This window comes from Anomaloglossus baeobatrachus, chromosome 1, assembly GCF_048569485.1.
Source record: "Anomaloglossus baeobatrachus isolate aAnoBae1 chromosome 1, aAnoBae1.hap1, whole genome shotgun sequence".
NCBI classification, from domain to species: Eukaryota; Metazoa; Chordata; class Amphibia; order Anura; family Aromobatidae; genus Anomaloglossus; species Anomaloglossus baeobatrachus.
The window spans coordinates 934,520,561-934,542,955 of record NC_134353.1 but is presented as its reverse complement, the minus strand read 5'-3'; the positions used below and the strand labels follow the sequence as shown (position 1 = coordinate 934,542,955).

The following is a 22,395-nucleotide window of genomic DNA, read 5'->3' as shown; positions in this document are numbered from 1 at the left end:
AGATAATGGCAAATTGGTTAAGCCCCTTTTTTGGAAACCGATTCTGCCTTCCATTTCCTTAACTCCAAGGCTCTGTGCAAAACCACGGAGTTGGCTTACGCCCCCGTGTACGGCTCGTAGAGACCAGGACAGCATGAATAGCGTAAGTGGCAATGCAGACATATGCGAGATTAAGAACGCCACCTGCAGCACAGATGTACGTGTGACAGTGTCCATCTGCGCAAGACCAGCTGAAATAGCTTGGAGTGCCCATACGGCTGCGAATGCTGGAGCAAACGACGCGCCGATAGCTTCATAGATGGATTTCAACCCGAGCTCCATCTGTGTCAGTGGCATCTTTAAGGGAAGCCCCATCGTCCACTAACTATGGATCTAGTCGCAAGCCTGGAGATTGGAGGATCCACCTTTGGACACTGGGTCCCGCTCTTGACCACGTCAGGTGGAAAGGGATAACGTGTATCCTTAATACATTTGGAGAAACGCTTATCTGGATAAGCCTGGTGTTTCTGAACTGCTTCTCTGAAGTCAGAGTGGCCAGAACAGTACTCAATTAACGCTTGAGATACTGAAAAACGGAAATTTCTCCTGCTGTGAAGCTGACTCCTCTACTGGAAGAGCTGAAGGAGAAATATCCAACATTCCATTGATGGACGCTATAAGATCATTCACTATGGCGTCACCATCCGGAGAGTCCGGATTGAGAGCGGTCTCAGGATCAGAATCCTGAACAGCCACTTCTGCCTCATCATACAGAGAGTCCTCCTGCTGGAACACTGACCAGTGATGAAGCCGAGTGCCGCTCCCAGCGAGCTCGCTTAGGCTGTCTGGGACTGTCGCCCGTGTCAGAGCCTTCACCCTGGGATGCATGGGACCCCCCCCGGAGCAATGATTTGTTCCAAATGAGGGTGGCTAGGGAGCATTGAATCAACATTGCCCACGGTCTGTCTGGACTGCAGAGTCTCTAAGATGTTAGCCATAGTCACAGACAATCTGTCAGCCGAAACTGCAACTCCGTCCCTGTCCCTGGACAGGGTTCATAGGTGGTTCCTTTGGCCACCTCTAGCAGAGACCCCGGCTGAGCAAATGCCACAGGGGAGCATTGCACACAATGGGGATCAGTGGAACCTGCCGGTGGAACAGTATCACATGCAGTACAAGCAGCATAGAAAGCCTGTGCCTTGGCACTCTAGCTTTTTTGCTGCCTCTTGCTTTTTTGCTGCTGTCAAGAAAAGCGACCGTACAGTGCAGTGTATAGCATACAAGCATAAAGTACAAATGAACACTTTAGCACATGCAATACAAGCAGCATAGAAAGCCTGTGCCTTGGCACCCTTGCTTTTTTGCTGCTGTCGTCTAGCCGTCTAGGATAGTATATAGGCAGGAATAGCGACCGTACAGTGCCATGTATAGCATACAGGCATAAAGTACAACTGAACACTTCAGCACATGCAGTACAAGCAGCATAGAAAGCCTGTGCCTTAGCACCCTTGCTTTTTGCTGCTGTAGTCTAGCCATCTAGGAGAGCATATAGCCAAGAATAGCGACCGTACAGCGCCATGTATAGCATACAGGCATAAAGTACAACTGAACACTTCAGCACATGCAATACAAGCAGCATAGAAAGCCTGTGCCTTAGCACCCTTGCTTTTTTGCTGCTGTAGGTACAGTACAAATGAACACCGGCATTAGTGGGGTCAGCACTGCTTACCGCCCGCACAAAAGCGGGTGTGAGGTTGCCAGAATCCTGTGACTGGTTGCTCAGAGCTTGTCTCCGTTCTCCAGCCCAGACTGCAAACTGTAATGGCTGCCGGTGTCCTGTGCAGAGGGGCGGGCCGTGGGCGTGCCCCAGACAAGAGCGGGAAAGCTGGCGTCCCCTGTGTTCAGTGAGGGGGCTGGAGAATGCAAAGCAGACTCCAGCTCTCGGCGCTGACCTTCTGTACAGCGTCCCGCCCCTCCCCTGACTGGCAGGGCTGGGGGCGGGAACGAAACGAAAACTAGGCCGCAAAGCCGGGGACTCGAGTAATACGCGCGGCCGTCCCATGTGCACGGCCAGCGCGGAAGTCCCCGGCGCACCACAAGTCCCAGCCGCGCCACAGTGTAAAAACACCCAGCCGCGACCGGCGCGACCGTTTCTATCGCATAAATTCACTCAGCAAGCTGCAGTGAATAATGGCACAAGCGCTCCGCGCTGTTGTCCCCGGCGCACTAACACTCCCAGCAATGCTGGTGTGTGTGTGCGCGATGTGTATGGGGACACAGAGTACCTTGATGTAGCAGGGCCCTGTCCCTGACGATACTCAGCTCCATATCCAGCAGGTTCTCTGGGTCTGTGGATGGAGCCTGGTCTCAGTGCCTGGAGACCGGTAAGATCCCACTTCCACAGAGCCCCTCAGGGGGATGGGGAAGGAAAGCAGCATGTGGGCTCCAGCCTCCGTACCCGCAATGGGTACCTCAACCTTAACAAACCACAAGTGGGGTAAGAAGGGAGCATGCTGGGGACCCTATATGGGCCCTCTTTTCTTCCATCCGATATAGTCAGCAGCTACTGCTGACTAAACAGTGGAGCTATGCGTGGATGTCTGACCTCCTTCGCACAAAGCTTGAAAACTGAGCATCCCGTGTTCCCACGGGGGGTGTATAGCCAGAAGGGGAGGGGCCTTACACTTTTTAGTGTAATGCTTTGTGTGGCCTCCGGAGGCAGTAGCTATACACCCAATCGTCTGGGTCTCCCAATGGAGCGCCGAAGAAATACCTCATGTTAGAGCTGCAAAAACAGCCCTTCCCTACGAGGAGGCAACCGCCGCCTGCAGGACTCTTCTACCTAGGCTGGCGTCCGCCGAAGCATAGGTATGCACCTGATAATGTTTGGTGAAAGTGTGCAGACTCGACCAGGTGGCTGCCTGGCACACCTGTTGAGCCGTAGCCTGGTGTCGTAATGCCCAGGACGCACCCACGGCTCTGGTTGAGTGGGCCTTTAGCCCTGAAGGAACCGGAAGCCCAGCAGAACGGTAGGCTTCAAGAATTGGTTCTTTGATCCATCGAGCCAGGGTGGCTTTTGAAGCCTGCGACCCTTTGCGCTTACCAGCGACAAGGACAAAGAGTGCATCGGAGCGGCGCAGGGGCGCCGTGCGGGAAATGTAGATTCTGAGTGCTCTCACCAGATCTAACAAATGTAAATCCTTCTCATACCGATGAACTGCATGAGGACAAAAGGAAGGCAATGAGATATCCTGATTTAGATGAAAAGAGGATACCACCTTAGGGAGAAACTCCTGAATGGGGCGCAGCACTACCTTGTCCTGGTGGAAGACCAGGAAAGGAGCCTTGGAAGACAGCGCTGCTAGCTCAGACACTCTCCGAAGAGATGTGATCGCCACCAGAAAAGCTACTTTCTGCGATAGTCGAGAAAGTGAAACATCCCTCAGAGGCTCGAAGGGCGGCTTCTGGAGGGCAACAAGTACCCTGTTCAGATCCCATGGATCTAACGGCCGCTTGTACGGGGGTACGATATGACAAACCCCCTGCAGGAACGTGCGCACCTTAGAAAGTCGTGCTAGACGCTTCTGAAAAAAGACGGATAGCGCTGAGACTTGCCCTTTAAGGGAGCCGAGCGACAAACCTTTTTCTAACCCAGATTGCAGGAAAGAAAGAAAAGTAGGCAATGCAAATGGCCAGGGAGACACTCCCTGAGCAGAGCACCAGGATAAGAATATCTTCCACGTTCTGTGGTAGATCTTAGCAGACGTGGGCTTCCTAGCCTGTCTCATGGTGGCAACGACCCCTTGGGATAATCCTGAAGACGCTAGGATCCAGGACTCAATGGCCACACAGTCAGGTTCAGGGCCGCAGGATTCCGATGGAAAAACGGCCCTTGGGACAGTAAGTCTGGTCGGTCTGGTAGTGCCCACGGTTGGCCGACCGTGAGATGCCACAGATCCGGGTACCACGACCTCCTCGGCCAGTCTGGGGCGACGAGTATGACGCGGCTGCAATCGGATCTGATCTTGCGTAGCACTCTGGGCAAGAGTGCCAGAGGTGGAAACACATAAGGGAGCCGGAACTGCGACCAATCTTGCACCAAGGCGTCTACCGCCAGAGCTCTTTGATCGCGAGACCGCGCCATGAAGGTCGGAACCTTGTTGTTGTGCCGAGACGCCATTAGGTCGACATCCGGCACCCCCCAGCGGTGACAGATTTCCTGAAACACGTCTGGGTGAAGGGACCACTCCCCTGCGTCCATACCCTGGCGACTGAGGAAGTCTGCTTCCCAGTTTTCCACGCCCGGGATGTGAACCGCGGATATGGTGGATGCTCTGTCCTCCACCCACATCAGAATCCGCCGGACTTCCTGGAAGGCTTGCCGACTGCGTGTCCCTCCTTGGTGGTTGATGTATGCCACCGCTGTGGAGTTGTCCGACTGAATTCGGATCTGCTTTCCTTCCAGCCACTGCTGGAAGGCTAGTAGGGCAAGATACACTGCTCTGATTTCCAGAACATTGATCTGAAGGGTGGACTCCTGCTGAGTCCACGTACCCTGAGCCCTGTGGTGGAGAAAAACTGCTCCCCACCCTGACAGACTCGCGTCCGTCGTGACTACTGCCCAGGATGGGGGTAGGAAGGATCTTCCCTGTGATAAAGAGGTGGGAAGAAGCCACCACTGCAAAGAGTCCTTGGTCGTCTGGGACAGGGAGACTTCCCTGTCCAGGGATGTTGACTTCCCGTCCCATTGGCGGAGAATGTCCCACTGAAGTGGGCGCAGATGAAACTGCGCAAACGGGACTGCCTCCATTGCTGCCACCATCTTCCCTAGGAAGTGCATGAGGCGCCTCAAGGGGTGCGACTGACCTTGAAGGAGAGACTGCACCCCTGTCTGTAGCGACCGCTGCTTGTCCAGCGGAAGCTTCACTATCGCTGAGAGAGTATGAAACTCCATGCCAAGATACGTTAGTGATTGGGTCGGTGACAGATTGGACTTTGAAAAGTTGATGATCCACCCGAAAGTCTGGAGAGTCTCCAGCGCAACATTCAGGCTGAGTTGGCATGCCCCTTGAGAGGGTGCTTTGACAAGCAGATCGTCTAAGTAAGGGATCACCGAGTGTCCCTGAGAGTGCAAGATTGCTACCACTGCCGCCATGACCTTGGTGAAAACCCGTGGGGCTGTCGCCAGACCAAATGGCAGAGCTACGAATTGTAGATGGTCGTCTCCTATCACGAAACGTAGAAAGCGTTGGTGCTCTGTAGCAATCGGCACGTGGAGATAAGCATCTTTGATGTCTATTGATGCAAGGAAATCTCCTTGAGACATTGAGGCAATGACGGAGCGGAGGGATTCCATCCGGAACCGCCTGGCGTTCACATGCTTGTTGAGCAGTTTTAGGTCCAGAACAGGACGGAATGAGCCGTCCTTTTTTGGCACCACAAAGAGATTGGAGTAAAAACCTTGCCCTTGTTCCTGAAGAGGAACAGGGATCACCACTCCTTCTGCTCTTAGAGAGCCCACCGCCTGCAGAAGGGCATCTGCTCGGTCGGGATGTGGGGAAGTTCTGAAGAACCGAGGCGGAGGACGAGAACTGAACTCTATCCTGTACCCGTGAGACAGAATGTCTCTCACCCAACGGTCTTTGACCTGTGGCAGCCAAATGTCGCAAAAGCGGGAGAGCCTGCCACCGACCGAGGATGCGGAGAGAGGAGGCCGAAAGTCATGAGGTAGCCGGCTTGGAAGCTGCTCCTCCGGTTGCTTTCTTGGGGCGTGAGTGAGCCCGCCAGGCATCTGAGCTCCTTTGCTCCTTCTGAGTCCCTTTGGACGAGGAGAATTGGGGCTTGCCCGAGCCTCGAAAGGACCGAAACCTCGACTGCCACTTCCTCTGCTGAGGTTTGCTTGATCTGGGCTGGGGTAAGGAGGAGTCCTTACCCTTGGACTGTTTAATGATTTCAGCCAATTGCTCACCAAACAGTCTGTCTCCAGATAGCGGCAAGCTGGTTAAACATTTCTTGGAAGCAGAATCTGCTTTCCATTCCTTTAACCACAAGGCTCTGCGCAAAACCACAGAGTTGGCAGACGCCATTGAGGTACGGCTCGTAGAGTCCAGTACCGCATTGATAGCGTATGTCGCAAACGCAGACATTTGCGTAGTTAAGGACGCCACTTGCGGCACTGCTGGACGTATGAAAGAGTCCACCTGTGCCAGACCAGCGGAAATAGCTTGGAGTGCCCACACGGCCGCGAATGCTGGAGCAAACGACGCGCCGATAGCTTCATAGACAGATTTCAACCACAGGTCCATCTGTCTGTCATTGGCATCTTTAAGTGAAGCCCCATCCTCCACTGCAACTATGGATCTAGCCGCAAGCCTGGATATTGGGGGATCCACCTTTGGACACTGGGTCCAGCGTTTGACCACGTCAGGGGGAAAGGGATAACGTGTATCCTTAAGACGTTTGGAAAAACGCTTGTCTGGATAAGCATGATGTTTCTGGACTGATTCTCTGAAGTCAGAGTGGTCCAGAAAAGTACTCAATTTACGCTTGGGATACCGAAAATGGAACTTCTCCTGCTGTGCAGCTGCCTCCTCTGCTGAAGGGGCTGGGGGAGAAATATCCAACAGTCTATTGATGGCCGCTATAAGGTCATTTACCATTGCGTCACCATCAGGGGTATCTAGATTGAGAGCGGTGTCAGGATTAGACTCCTGATCACCCACCTCTGTCTCCTCACACAGGGACTCTTCTCGTTGAGACCCTGACCAGTGTGATGACGTCGAGGGTCTTTCCCAGCGAGCCCGCTTAGGCTGCCTGGGACTGTCATCCGAGTCAGAGTCTTCAGCCTGTGATGCCTGGGACCCCCTTGAAGTACGGATTAGTTCCAACTGAGGGGGACCGGGGAGCATAGACACAGCAGTGTCCATGGTCTGAGAAACTGGCCTGGACTGCAAGGTCTCCAGGATTTTGTCATAGTCACAGACATCTTATCAGCAAAAATTGCAAATTCTGTCCCCGTCACCGGGGCAGGGTTCACAGGCGTCTCTGCCTGGGCCACTACTACCATAGGCTCTGGCTGCCGAAGTGGCACAGGGATTGAACATTGCACACAATGGGGGTCATTGGAGCCTGCCGGTAGATTAGCCCCACATGCGACACAAGCAGTGCATACCGCCCGTGCCTTGGCACCCTTGCGTTTTGCGGATGACATGTTGTTGTCTCCTCAGAGCAATATAGGGTATAAGCCAAGAAGCGACCGTACAGTGCAATATCAATATATATGGTACAGGGAAAAAATGCACCAAAAAACACTGTGGCACTAGTGGGGCCAGCACTTATGTGCAGCTTACCGCCCGCAGAAACGGGGGTGTGTGGTCAGCAGAGTCCCTTGTCTGGGTCCCCCAGAGCCTGTGTCCTTTCTCCAGCCAGACTGCATGCAGGAATGGCTGCCGGCGTCCTGTGGAGAGGGGCGGGCCCTGGGCGTGTTGAGACCAAGAGCGGGAAACCTGCGCCCCACTGTGCCCAGTGAGAGGGCTGGAGTATGTAAATAAGACTCCAGCCCTCAGCGCTGACTATGGAACAGCGTCTCTCCCTTCCCCTGATTGACAGGGTGGGGGCGGGATTGAAGCTGAGCTAGGCCGCAAAAGCCGGGGACTAGATTTATGAGCGCTGCCGCCGTAAAAGCGCGGTCAGCGCGAGTCCCCGGCGCACTACAAGTCCCAGCCGCGCCGCCGCTCCCGGAGCGGCCGGTGCGGTAGTTCCCAACAATAAAATCACTCAGCTAAGCTGCAGTGACTGTAACCCCAGCGCGCAGCGCTACTGTCCCCGGCGCACTAGCACACCCAGCAAGTCTGGAGTGTGCGTGGCCTGTCTGTGCGGGGACACAGAGTACCTGAATGTTGCAGGGCCTTGTCCCTGACGGTACTCAGCTCCTCCAGCAGGTTCTCTGGGTCTGTGGATGGAGCCCGGCCTCAGGGTTTGGGGGCCGGTAAGATCCCACTTCCACAGAGCCCCTCAGGGGGATGGGGAAGGAAAACAGCATGTGGGCTCCAGCCTCCGTACCCGCAATGGGTACCTCAACCTTACAAACCACAAGTGGGGTGAGAAGGGAGCATGGTGGGGGCCCTATATGGGCCCTCTTTTCTTCCATCCGATATAGTCAGCAGCTACTGCTGACTAAACAGTGGAGCTATGCGTGGATGTCTGACCTCCTTCGCACAAAGCTTGAAAACTGAGCATCCCGTGTTCCCACGGGGGGTGTATAGCCAGAAGGGGAGGGGCCTTACACTTTTTAGTGTAATGCTTTGTGTGGCCTCCGGAGGCAGTAGCTATACACCCAATCGTCTGGGTCTCCCAATGGAGCGCCGAAGAAATTCTCTTTTTCTTTATCGTTCCTATGGGAGACCCAGACATTGGGACGTCTCAAAGCAGTCCATGGGTGGGAATAAACAGAAAAACTGAGAAGTAGGCGGAGCCTAACTTCACAAGTCGGCGACAGCCGCCTGAAGGATGCGTCTGCCCAAGCTCGCATCTGCCGAAGCATGAGCATGCACTTGGTAGTGCTTTGAAAAGGTATGCAAGCTAGTCCAAGTGGCAGTCTGACAGACTTGCTGAGCCGTAGCCTGGTGCCTGAAAGCCCAAGAGGCACTGACAGCTCTGGTCGAGTGTGCCTTGATCCCCGGCGGAAGAGGCACCTGAGAACACTGGTAGGCATCCGAAATGGTTGACCTAATCCAACGGGCTAAGTTCGGCTTAGAAGCCGAGAGGCCCTTACGCCGACCTGTGGTTAGCACAAAAAGAGAGGTGCACCGCCTAAGAACAGCGGTGTGAGACACATAGATCCGGAGCGCCCGCACCAGATCCAGAGTATGCAACGCTTTTTCAAAGCGATGAACAGGAGCCGGACAAAAGGAAGGTAGGGTAATGTCCTGGTTAAGGTGGAAAGGAGAAACCACCTTGGGGAGAAAGTCCGGAGTCGGACGGAGAACCACCTTGTCTTGATGAAAAACCAAAAAAAGGTGACTCCGAAGAGAGCGAAGCTAAATCAGAGACTCTCCTGAGGGAAGTTATGGCCACTAGAAAGACCACCTTCTGTGAAAGACGAAACAAAGAAACCTCTTTAAGAGGCTCAAAGGGGGGTTTCTGCAAAACCGTGAGAACCAAATTGAGGTCCCAGGGATCCAAGGGCCGCCGGTAAGGCGGGATGTGAGACGCACCTTGCATGAAGGTGCGGACCTGAGCCAGCCGGGCGATACGCCGCTGGAACAGAACTGACAAAGCTGAGACTTGTCCCTTGAGAGAGTTGAGGGATAGTCCTAGCTGCAGACCGGACTGTAGAAAAGACAGAAGGGCCGGCAAGGAAAAAGGCCAAGGAGAATGGCCGGAAGAGCGACACCAGGACAGGAAAGTCCTGTGATAGATCTTGGCAGAGGAAGACTTACGGGCCCGAGTCATAGTGGAGATGACTTCAGGGGGGATACCAGAAGCCGTCAAGATCCAGGACTCAAGAACCACGCCGTCAATCTGAGAGCCGCAGAATTCTGGCGGAAAACCGGACCTTGTGAGAGAAGGTCTGGACGGTCCGGAAGATGCCACGGCACCTCTACGGACAGATGGAGCAGGTCTGGGTACCAAGCTCGCCTGGGCCAGTCCGGAGCAATGAGGATGACTCGACGGCCCTCCATTCTGATCTTGCGCAGAACTCTGGGCAAGAGAGCTAGATGGGGAAACACGTAGGACAGACGAAACTGGGACCAATCTTGAACCAAAGCGTCCGCTGCAAAGGCCTGAGGATCGTGGGAGCGAGCCACGTAAACCGGAACCTTGTTGTTGTGACGGGATGCCATTAGGTCCACTTCCGGAGTGCCCCACTTGCGGCAGATTGACTGAAACACTGCCGGATGCAGGGACCACTCGCCACTGTCCACGGTTTGACGGCTGAGATAATCTGCTTCCCAGTTTTCCACGCCTGGGATGTGGACTGCGGATATGGTGGACTTGGAGTCCTCCGTCCATTGAAGGATGCGTTGAACCTCCAACATTGTAAGGCGGCTGCGTGTCCCGCCTTGGTGATTGATGTAGGCAACTGCTGTCGCGTTGTCTGACTGGACTCTGATGTGCTTGCCCGCCAACAGGTGGTGAAAGGCTAGGAGAGCTAGAAGCACAGCTCTGGTTTCCAGCACATTGATCGAGAGGGCTGACTCGGACGGAGTCCAAGTGCCCTGCGCTCGGTGGTGGAGACATACCGCTCCCCAGCCGGATAGACTGGCATCTGTGGTGAGGATCACCCAGGATGGGGCCAGGAAGGAGCGCCCCTCAGACAGAGAGAGGGGCCGAAGCCAGCACTGAAGAGAGCTCCTGGTCTGTGGCGACAGAGCCACTAGCCTGTGCAAGGAGGAAGACTGCTTGTCCCAACAGTGGAGAATGTCCAGCTGCAGGGGACGCAGATGGAACTGGGCAAAGGGAACAGCTTCCATTGACGCCACCATCTGACCCAGCACCTGCATCAGGTGCCTGATGGAATAACGGCGGGGCCTCAGCAGAGAGCGCACCGCCAGTTGGAGGGACTGCTGTTTGACTAAGGGCAGCTTCACAAGTGCCGGCAGAGTCTCGAACTGCATCCCTAGGTACGTGAGCCTCTGGGTCGGAGTCAGAGTGGATTTGGGCATATTGACAAGCCACCCGAATTGGGCTAGAGTGGCGAGAGTGAGCGAGACACTCCGCTGACAGTCTGCGCTGGATGAAGCCTTGACTAGAAGGTCGTCCAGGTAAGGAATCACTGCCAACCCCTGGAGGTGCAGAACCGCAACCACTGCTGCCATGACCTTGGTGAATACCCGAGGGGCCGTGGCTAACCCGAAGGGGAGAGCCACGAATTGGAAATGTTCCTCTCCGATTGCAAAACGTAGCCAACGCTGGTGTGAAACTGCAATTGGTACATGCAGATAGGCATCTCTGATGTCGATGGATGCCAGGAAATCCCCTTGGGTCATTGAGGCAATGACTGATCGCAGGGACTCCATGCGAAAGTGCCGCACCTGAACATGCTTGTTGAGAAGCTTGAGATCCAGGATGGGCCGGAAGGAACCGTCCTTTTTGAGGACTAGGAATAGATTTGAGTAGAAACCGCTGAACCGTTCCCGGGCGGGAACTGGTACAATTACTCCATTGGCCTGCAAGGCTGCCACGGCCTGAGAGAAGGCGGCGGCCTTGGAGCAGGGGGGAGTAGACAGAAAAAATCTGTTTGGCGGGCTGGAAGAGAATTCTATCCTGTAGCCGTGGGAGATGATATCCCGCACCCACTGATCGGAGACGTGTTGAAACCACACGTCGCCAAAGTGGGAGAGCCTGCCACCGACTAAGGACGTTGCTGGCGTGGACAGATAGTCAAGAGGAGGCTGCCTTAGTGGCAGCAGCTCCTGCGGTCTTCTGTGGACGCGCTTTTGTGCGCCAGCTGGATTTTTGGTCCTTGGCTGAGTTAGTGGACGAGGCCGAGGGCTTAGAGGACGACCAGTTGGAGGAACGAAAGGAACGAAACCTCGACTGATTCCTACCCTGGACAGGTTTCCTGGTTTTGGTTTGTGGCATGGAAGTACTCTTCCCGCCAGTAGCATCCTTAATAATTTCATCCAGCTGTTCACCGAACAGCCTGGACCCAGCAAAAGGGAGTCCAGCAAGGAACTTCTTCGAGGAAGCATCTGCCTTCCACTCTCAAAGCCACAGGATCCTGCGGATAGCGAGGGAATTAGCCGAAGCCACCGCAGTGCGGTGAGAAGCCTCCAGCATGGCAGACATGGCATAGGATGAAAAAGCTGAAGCTTGGGAAGTTAAAGCGACCATTTCGGGCATAGATTCCCTGGCGAGGGAATGCATCTCCTCTAGAGAAGCAGAGATGGCTTTGAGAGCCCACACTGCTGCAAAAGTTGGGGAGAACGAGGCCCCCGCAGCTTCATACACAGACTTGGCTAGAAGGTCGACCTGGCGGTCAGTGGAATCCTTAAGTGAGGTGCCGTCAGCCACCGACACAAAGGTCCGGGCTGAGAGTCTAGATACCGGAGGGTCTACCTTTGGTGAATGAGCCCACTCCTTGACCACCTCAGGTGGAAATGGAAACCGGTCATCAGAACCACGCTTTGGGAAGCGTTTGTCAGGACAGGCCCTGGGCTTGGACACAGCGGCCTGAAAACTGGAGTGGTTAAAGAACACACTCTTTGTCCTCTTAGGCGAGGTAAACTGGTGCTTTTCTGCCAGAGAGGGTTGCTCCTCTGATACTGGCGGATTGAGGTCCAGTACAGAATTAATGGACGCAATCAAATCACTAACATCTGAGTCACTTTCTGACAGACCAATGGGGCACATGTGTTAGCCACCGATTCCCCCTGTAAAGGCATCCTCCTCGTCCCGCGAGTCAGCGTCTGAAACAGAGCCGCGGGACGAGGAAGGAGAGGGAGCCCTGCGTCTCCTTTTAGGAGGACGGGGTCTGGGACCAGATGATGAATCCTCTATGAGCTCTGCTGACAGAGCCCTAGCAGAAGAGGCACCCTGTGAAGGCGGCTGATGCATGTTCAGCAAAGTCCTGGACAGATGTCCCATGGAGTCGGCAAAAGACTGGGAGATTGACCTAGAGAAAGATTCTACCCAAGCCGGGGGTTCAGCCACAGGGACCGGAGCAGCCTGAGAGACCACTGGGGGGGGGCGATTCCAGGCTGAGGCATCGTCAGGTTAGAGCAGGCATCACAATGTGGATATGTGCTCGGTTCAGGCAGCACGAGCTTACATGCAGCGCATACTGAACACAGCTTTGGAGCCTTGCTCCTCGTGTGAGACATGCTGCTGGAGTGGGGGCTCTGCCAGAATGACCCCCAGAGAGTATATACAAAAGGTCCACAACCAGAGGTTGTGGCTTACCAGACCGCAGGAGCGGTTTGTGTGCCCTCCAGATCCCAAAGCCCGGACCCCCAAGCACCTCAGCAGGGATGCTGCAGCCAGCGCTGATCGCAGGGAAGAACGCTGAGAAAATGGCGCCGGAGTGAAGAGAGGGGGCGGGACTCACTCAGAGCGGGATCTGGAGGGCCAAAGAGACCTACAGGGGAGGAGACATGAACTCAGTGAGGAGTGTCTCTCCCCTGTGCAGAACGGCCGCTGGGCGGAGCCGCGCTGTCCCTCTGCATGAATGACATGCGAGGGCAGTGAAACCGAAAGTAGGCCTCCGGCAAAGCCGGGGCTTAAATTTGAGCGGTGCGGCCGGCGCGCAGGCACCATCGGCGCGGTTCTCAGGCGACAGCCAGAGAACCCGCCGGAAATGTCACAAAAATCACTCAGCACACTCTCCCCCAACAATAAAGTACAAGGGACCCCCATATATAAACGTCTCAGGTACTTAGCTTGCTGAGACGCAGGGTTCCAAGTCCCTGGGGGAGAGTTCTCCGGTCCAGCAGGATCCTGAAGGGCTGCGGATGGAGACCGGTCTCCTGCCAAGCATGGAGAACCGTGCTGGCTCCCACTTCAAGCCAGAGCCCAGGAGGGATGGTGAAGGAGCGCGGCATGTAAGGCTCCAGCCTTGGAATCAACCTTAACAGCACCGCCGACACAGTGGGGTGAGAAGGGATATGCCGGGGTCCAGGCTTGGACTCACTTTTCTTCAAACTCTTTCCAAAAATGAAAAATCAGATGAGAATGCATGTGTGGATGTATGCCTCCTGAACACAAAGCGATAAACTGGCTAGATCTGGTTCTCCAGGGGGTGTATAAGCTCAGAGGGAGGAGCTACACTTTTGAGTGTAGTACTTTGGGTGTCCTCCGGAGGCAGAAGCTATACACCCAATGTCTGGGTCTCCCATAGGAACGATAAAGAAATCCTTATGGTTGGTCCTCTTTAAAAGGAACACCAATATTTATTTCCTGACATTTAACGTCCTCAACCACCACAACCGTCCCCAATGGTCGGACCACCGCCGATCCAGAGAACAGGGCTCTTAAATGCCTGTGATTGGGAGCTACTGTCCCATTCATGGTTTATAGGACGGGAGATTTCTACAACCGTCCCATAAACCATGACACGAATGCACACGACACATTTCGGAGCCCCATTCTTTGATTCATAGGGGACTCCAGCACTAAACAAGTTATCAGTTATCCTCTCTGCAGAGTCTGCACCATTTACTATGGGCAAAAAAAATTTCTGTAATGGTGTGATACCTACTAAAGTGAGTGGAATGTATGGAAACGTATAAAACCATTCTCCTGTTATGTTGACAGACAAACCCCCTTCCCCCCCATGAATAAAAGCCATGAATCTCCCGATACAAGCCGCTTAGATCAGTATTCTGGTGAGACTCGGGGAGCAGAAATAATTGCGATCTGACAGGCGTTGGTGCAGATAACTGCAGGAAAGATGGCTGCCAAGTGTCAGCTCGTGAGCGAACGCTGTTGACATTTTCTCTTATTAGAATTGGTTTCACTTGAAAATCAGAGCAGAGCGGGGGCTCCGGGGACGCAGCTGCCAAGAAGCCGAGCAGCTATGTGTGTGGGAAGCAGGAGGAAGAAAGAAGCAATGCAATATGGTGTTTTGAAAAATTCAATACCCCTGAGAATGACATTTCCCCGTGACCCCGTATGGCACTGCTACTTGGCTGAGAGTTAACAACGAAGGCACGATTTATTTTAACGACTCGTTATATCGGTGCTGACGGTGAAACCTCAAAGTGAAGACACGGCAACGCACCTCCTCGACATAATCATGGCCGACGGGCTGGACATCGCTCTGCAGGGCGGCCAGGGTCTGAGCAGCTTCGGACATGGGATCCATCTTCACTTCCTGGGACTGCGCGCTGGAATTCGATGCGAGCTTGGTGCCGTCGGTCATCTTACTGTCCTCGGTCTTATTTCCAGTGGACTGCAACTTAGTCCCACCTAGGAATGAACGCACAGTAAATACACAGAGGCCAGACTGTTGATATTCTAGTGCATTATTTTTCCACTTGCCTATGAAGGTTATTTTCGGTGTGGTTATTTTCTTCACGATGCTGTTAGAGGAGATGGTAGACAATTTGCCTGCGCTCGAGGAGCCGAGAGAGGCGCTAGAAGTGGACGTCAGCAGCTTGGCGGCAGCTGTGGTGATGGAGGAGCTCCCGTTAGCGCTGGAGGCGCTGCCGGAGGACGCCGCCGTCTTGGAGACGGCTGCTGAAGTGACAGACTGGCTCACGACATTTGGCTCGGTGGATGGAATGGGTTTGCCGAGCTTGGTGTGAAGCTTTACAACCTGTAGGGGAAAATTTGCAAGTTTAGAGGCTGGGAAAATTCACTTTATCTGCCTCCTGCTTGTAAGAGAAGACACTTATCAAAAGCAGGAGGCAGGGGAGACAAAGTGTTGTAGAGGTCGACTGAGCTATAGGTTGTTTGTTCAAACGTAAGAAGAATATCTATGTATATAAATAATCAAAATTTAGATGTAGTTGCATAATCTGTCTGTCTATGTAGCCATCGCATAGACCCATAGTATAATTCAAAGTTGTATAGTCATGAAGGAGTTAACCAAAGATAATGAAGCCAGAATGTGAAGCTGCAAAAGTGTTATCAGTAATGTTCACACAGAAAGAATGTACAAGAAAAACTGCGCTGTGAGAAATTAAGGAGTACTCCCTGTTTAGCTTCAAGGCCGAAGTACCTTTTCTGTATAATTGGATCTATCGAATACACGAGTCAGTTGATGACGCTGGCTCAAAGAGAGCATGTCTGTGTGTTTATTGTCTGATACATTGATATATCGGCACTGGTATACAGCTAATACGGCACAGTCTCTGTTATTCCCAAACGAAGACTCCATTAAGCAGTCTTCACCCAAATTCCTCCCTTGACAGTATCACATATATTACATGGAGACACGGCTGATGTAGTCGGGAGTTTCTAGGAGGATAAGGCTGCTTTCACACATCGGTTTTTCACAGTCAGGCACAATCCGGCAAATTACGGATAAAACTGATCTGGCGTTAGATCCATTTTATTCCCCACAGATTTGTATTAGCGCCGGATTGTGCCGGATGGCCTTGCGTTGCATGTGGCATCCGGCTGCCAGAAAGGACGCAGCATGGAATGTTTTTTTTTTTGTCTCCGGCAAAAAAACGGGCCACGCCGGACCCGGCACCGTCCAGCATGTAGCATAATGGAAGCCTATGGGCGCCGGATCCGTCGTCATCCGACATATGACGGAATCCAACGACGGATCTGGGTTTTTTTTTTTTTTTTTAAACTGAGCATGCTCAGTATCACAACGGATCCATCAAAAAACGGAAGGAACGCATGGAAAAAACTAATGCGATGGATCTGTCGCATCAGTTTTTTCGCCGGATCGTGCCTGATGGCAAAAAACTAATGTGTGAAAGAAGCCTAAGCTTGAATGTCCACAGAAACTGGATTTTTTTTTTAAACTGGGTTTTGTGTAGATATTCCAGTAATGTGCACGTACCTTCTGGTGTTTAGCGCCTCTGATGTGGGCAGCGTACGCATCTGCCCCTGTGCAAGAGACATCGCACAGCTCACAGCGGAGCTGGTTCTGGGTCCCGCGGATCGCTGTGCTGCTGCTGGTTGTGTTTTGGGAAGCTTTTAAGGCGGCTTCTTTTTTCTTGTGCTTTTGTCCTTCTAAATGCTCCTTATAAGTCTGTAATTTATCAAAGGAAAAACAAAAAAAAAAAAAAAAAAAAAAAAAAAAAAAAAAAAAATGGAATCTTACCGTTAATTCGGTTTCTAGGAAACCCTCCACGACAGCACACAGGATAACTGTGCTGTCGTGGAGGGTGACAAGAGAAAGGATAGAAGACGTAAAAATGCTAAAACGGTCAATAAAAGTCTCTTAAATTGGAAGGGTCAAAGAATAAGCCTGTTGTGTAGGAATACAAAGCAAAAGAATCAATCCGGTGCCTTTTGCATTTCTACATCGGTTATTATAGCAAACGTGTTCCCCTCGCTTCTGCGACTGGCAGCAGAGCTAGTGATCTAGTTTGCAAGTGAGCGTCCCATCTGCTACAGAAACGTACGCAGGATCATATAGGACACCCCCAGACGTAAGTACCATATTTTTCAGATTATAAGACGCACTTTTCCTCCCAAAAATTTGGAGGGAAATTTATGGGTGCGCCTTATAATCTGAATGTAGCTTACCGGGGGCGAGGTGGAGAGGGGCGCTCACAGGGGATGCTGTGGGCCACGGGCGCTGTGCTGTGTGGGCGTTGCTGCGGGCTATGAGGCAGGGGTCGCCATTTTGAAAAGGTCAGCGGTGCGAGCTTCAAATAATGGCGCCTAGAGTCGGCGTGTGCACAGCTCTCAGCTGAAGATCTCCTCTGCGCAGGCACCACCGATCTCCTCTGTGCATGCGCCACCTCTGGCCCACTGATCTCCTCTGCGCATGCGCCACCTCTGGCCCACTGATCTCCTCTGCACATGCGCCACCTCTGGCCCACTGATCTCCTCTGCGCATGCGCCACCTCTGGCCCACTGATCTCCTCTGCGCATGCGCCACCTCTGGCCCACTGATCTCCTCTGCGCATGCGCCACCTCTGGCCCATTGATCTCATCTGCGCATGCGCCACCTCTGGCCCATTGATCTCCCTGCAGCGGATTTAAGGAAAATGATGCCTGGAGATGGCGTATGCGCAGATGAGATCTCTGCTTGTAAATGAGCCGACAGCTTCATCTGCGCACACGCCGACTTCGGGTGCCATTTTATTGAAGCCCGCATCGGCGAAAGTTTCTGGATGCTCCTCCTGCCTCACAGTGCCCGCAGCAATGATCTGGGACACCCACTGCACCACCCGCAGCATCGCCCTGCTCAACCCCCGCCCGTCTCCTGAGACCTGCTACACCACCGAATTATAAGACGGACCCCATATTTTTTCTCTCTAAATTTGGGGTGCATCTTATAAAACAAAAGAAGGGAATTTTGTTACTTACCGTAAATTCCTTTTCTTCTAGCTCCTATTGGGAGACCCAGACGATTGGGTGTATAGCTACTGCCTCCGGAGGCCACACAAAGCATTACACTAAAAAGTGTAAGGCCCCTCCCCTTCTGGCTATACACCCCCAGTGGGATCACTGGCTCACCAGTTTTAGTGCAAAAGCAAGAAGGAGGAAAGCCAATAACTGGTTTAAACAAATTCACTCCGAAGTAACATCGGAGAACTGAAAACCATTTAACATGAACAACATGTGTACCCGAAAACAACCAAAAATCCCGAAGGACAACAGGGCGGGTGCTGGGTCTCCCAATAGGAGCTAGAAGAAAAGGAATTTACGGTAAGTAACAAAATTCCCTTCTTCTTCGGCGCTCCATTGGGAGACCCAGACGATTGGGACGTCCAAAAGCTGTCCCTGGGTGGGTAAAGAAATACCTCATGTTAGAGCTGCAAGACAGCCTTTCCCTACGGGGAGGCAACTGCCGCCTGCAGGACTCTTCTACCTAGGCTGGCGTCCGCCGAAGCATAGGTATGCACCTGATAATGTTTGGTGAAAGTGTGCAGACTCGACCAGGTAGCTGCCTGGCACACCTGTTGAGCCGTAGCCTGGTGCCGTAATGCCCAGGACGCATCCACGGCTCTGGTAGAATGGGCCTTCAGCCCTGATGGAACCGGAAGCCCAGTAGAACGGTAGGCTTCAAGGATTGGTTCCTTGATCCATTGAGCCAGGGTGGATGTTGCAGCCTGCGATCCCTTGCGCTGACCAGTGACAAGGACAAAGAGTGCATCCGAGCGGCGCAGGAGCGCCGTGCGGGAATGTAGATTCTGGGTGCTCTACACCAGATCCAACAATGCAAAGCCATTACATATCGATGAAATGGATAAAAGGAAGGTAAGGAGATATCCTGATTGTGATAAAAAGGGAATACCACCTTAGGGAGAAACTCTGGGATCGGACGCAGCTCTACCTTATCTTGGTGAACACCAGGAAGGGAGCTTTGGATGACCGCGCTGCTAGTTCGGACACTCTCCGAAAAGACGTGACCGCTACCAGAAAGGCCACTTTCTGTGAAAGTCGAGAAAGTGAAAACATCCCTCAGAGGCTCGAAGGGCGGCTCCTAGAGAGCAATTAATACCCTGTGCAGATCCCATGGGTCTGACGGCCTCTTGTACGGAGGGACAATGTGATAACCCCCCTGCAGGAACGTGCGTACCTGAGGAAGTCGTACTAGGCGCTTCTGAAAGAATACCGACAGCGCTGCGACTTGTCCTTTAAGGGAGCCGAGCGACAAACCTTTTCCCAATCCAGATGCAGGAAGGGGGGAAAAAGGAGACAATGCAAATGGCCAGGGAGACACTCCCTAAGCAGAGCACCAAGATAAGAATAACTTCCACGTCTTGTGGTAGATTTTGGCAGACGTCGGCTTCCTAGCCCGTCTCATGGTGACAATGACGTCTTGAGATAATCCTGAAGACGCTAGGATCTCGGACTCGATGGCCGCACAGGCCGGATCAGGGCCGTAGAATTCAGTGGAAAGAACGGCCCTTGGGACAGTAAGTCTGGCCGGTCTGAGAGTGCCCACGGTTGGCCGACCGTGAGATGCCACAGATCCGGGACCACGACCTCCTCGGTCAGTCTGGGACGACGAGGATGGCGCGGCGGCAAGCGGAGCTGAGCTTGCGTAGCACTCTGGGCAACAGTGCCAGAGTAGAAAACACATAGGGTAGCTGGAACTGCGACCAATCCTGAACTAGGGCGCCTGCCGCCAGAGCTCTTTGCTCGTGAGACCGCGCCATGAAAATCGGGACCTTGTTGTTGTGCCGAGACGCCATTAGGTCGACGTCCGGCATCTCCCAGCGGCTACAGATTTCCTGACACCATACTGGGTGCAGAGGCCATTCCCCTGCGTCCATGCCCAGGCGACTGAGGAAGTCTGCTTCCCAATTTTCTACGCCCGGGATGTGAACTGCGGATATGGTGGATGCTCTGTCCCCCACCCACATCAGAATCCGCCGGATTGCCTGGTAGGCTTGGCGATGCGTGTTCCGCCTTGGTGGGCGATGTCTGCCACCGCTGTGGAATTGTCCGACTGAATTCGGATCTGTTTTCCTTCCAGCCACTGCTGGAAGGCTTGCAGGGCAAGATGCACTGCCCAGATTTCCAGAACATTGATCTGAAGGATGGACTCCTCTGAAGAGAGTCCTTGACCGTCTGAGAAGGGAAACGTTCCTTTCTAGGGACGTCGACTCCCCAACCCATTGGCAAAGCATGTCCCATTGAAGTGGACGCAGACGAACTGCGCGAAAGTGACTGCCTCTGCATGAGGCGTCTTAAAGGGTGTGACTGGCCTTGAAGGAGAGACTGCACCCCCGACTGTAGTGAACGCTGCTTGTCCAGCGGAAGCTTCACTATCGCTGAGGGAGTGTGAAACTCCGTGCCCAGATATGTCAGCGATTGGGTCGGTGCCCGATGTAACCTTGAAAAGTTGATGATCCACCCGAAACTCTGGAGAGTCTCCAGCGCCACGTTCAGGCTGTGTCGGCATGCCTCTTGAGAGGGTGCCTTGACAAGTGGATCGTCCAGTAAGGATCACAGAGTGACCCTGAGAGTGCAGGACTGCTCCCACTGCTGCCCTGAACTTGGTGAAAACCCGTAGGGCTGTCGCCAGACCGAAGGGCAGTGGTACGCACTGAAGATGCTCGTCTTCAATAACGAAACGTAGCAAACGCTGGTGCTCTGGAGCAATCGGCACGTGGAGATAAGCATCCTGATGTCTATTGATGCTAGGAAATCTCCTTGAGACATTGAGGCAATGACGGAGCGGAGGGTTACATCCGGAACCGCCTGGCTTTCACGTGCTTGGTGAGCAGTTTTAGGTCCAGAACGGAACGGAAAAAGCCACCCTTTTTTGGCACCCCAATAAGATTGGAGGAAAAAACCGTGTCTTGTTCCTGAAGAGGAACAGGGATTACCACTCCTTCTGCCTGCAGAAGAGCATCGGCTCGGTGGGGTGGGGGGGGGAGTTCTGAAGAGTCGAGCCGGAGGACGAAAACAGAGCTCTATCCTGTACACGTGAGACACAATGTCTCTCACCCACCGGTCTGTGACCTGTGGCAGCTAAATGTACCCAGAAGCGGGAGATTCTGCCACCAACCGCGGATGCGGAGAGAGAGAGCTGAAATACATGAGGAGATCGCCTTGGTAGCGGTTCCTCCTGCTGCCTTCCTTGGGCGTGAATGAGCCCGGCCGGAATCTGAGCCCCTCTGAGCCTTTTGAGTCCTTTTAGACGAGGACCATTGGGACTTGCCCGAGCCTGGGAAGGACCAACCTCGACTGTCCCCCCCAGGACAGTATTACTAGGGTAAGTCGCAATGCAGACATTGCGAGGTTAAGGGCACCACCTGCGGCACAGATGTACATGTGCTCAAGAGCAGCTGCGCAAGACCAGCTGAAATAGGTTAGAGTGCCCATACGGCTGCGAATGCCGGAGCAACCGACACGCTGATAGCTACACAGACAGATTTCAACCAGAGGTCTGTCTGTCTGTCAATGGCATCTTTAAGTGAATTCCCATCTCCACTGCAACTATGGATCTAGCCGCAAGCCTGGAGATTGGGGGATCCACCTTTGGACCCTGGGTCCAGTGCTTTACCACGTCAGGGTAAAGGGATAACGTGCATCCTTAATACGTTTGGAGAAAACGTTTATCTGGTAAGCGTGGTGTTTCTGAACTGCGTCTCTGAAGTCAGCGTGGCCAGAAAAAGTACTCAATCTATGCATGAGTACTGAAAAAGGATTTCTCCTGCTGTGAAGCTGACTCCTCCACTGGGGGAGCTGAGGGAGAAATATGCAACATTCCATTGATGGACGCTATAAGATCATTCACTATGGCGTCACCATCCGGTGTATCCGGATTGAGAGCGGTGTCAGGACCAAAGCCCTGATCAGCTACGTCTGCCTCATCATACAGAGAGTCGTCCTGCAGGGACCTTGACCAGTGATGAAGCAGAGTGCCGCACCCAGCGAGCTAGCTTAGGCTGTCTGGGACTGCCGTCCGTGTCAGAGCCTTCACCCTGGAATGCCTGGGACCCCCCCGGAGCACTGAGTGCGTTCCAAATGAGGGTGGCCAGGGAGCATTAATCAAGATTGCCCATGGCCTGTCTGGACTGCAAAGTCTCCATCCCATGACAATCTCCGTCCCTGTCCATGGACAGGGTTCACAGGTGGTTCCTTTGGCCACCTCTAGTAGAGACCCCGGCTGACCAAGTGCTACAGGGGAGCATTGCACACAATGGGGGTCAGTGGAACCTGCCGGTGGAACAGTATCACATGCAGGAAAAGCAGCATAGAAAGCCTGTGTTGCTTTTTTGCTGCTGTATTCTAGTCATCTATGCAATGTATAGCATACAAGCATAAACACTTCAGCACATGCAATACAAGCAGCATAGAAAGCCCGTGCCTTGGCACCCA

General features: G+C 53.4%; 2 protein-coding genes and 1 non-coding gene across 7 annotated transcripts in view; all 3 read right to left on the bottom strand.

Annotated features, from left to right (window-relative positions):
* Window positions 1-22,395, bottom strand: part of SUB1 (SUB1 regulator of transcription) — a 502,862-nt gene that overhangs the window by 141,011 nt on the left and 339,456 nt on the right. The gene's annotated exons all lie outside the window — the stretch shown is intronic.
* The window catches only part of ZFR (zinc finger RNA binding protein), a 113,098-nt gene that overhangs the window by 70,205 nt on the left and 20,498 nt on the right, over window positions 1-22,395 (bottom strand). For all 5 annotated transcript variants that reach the window (XM_075328195.1, XM_075328204.1, XM_075328210.1 and 2 more), the window contains exons 7-9: window positions 16,442-16,633; window positions 14,962-15,238; window positions 14,702-14,889 (exon numbers count right to left, since the gene is read on the bottom strand). In XM_075328195.1, coding sequence (XP_075184310.1) covers window positions 14,702-14,889; window positions 14,962-15,238; window positions 16,442-16,633 — 657 coding nt within the window. The remainder of the gene's footprint in view (window positions 1-14,701; window positions 14,890-14,961; window positions 15,239-16,441; window positions 16,634-22,395) is intronic.
* On the bottom strand, window positions 16,854-16,979 carry LOC142258771 (small nucleolar RNA SNORA66). Its single transcript, XR_012727866.1, has one exon. It is a non-coding gene; the product is annotated as a small nucleolar RNA SNORA66 (small nucleolar RNA).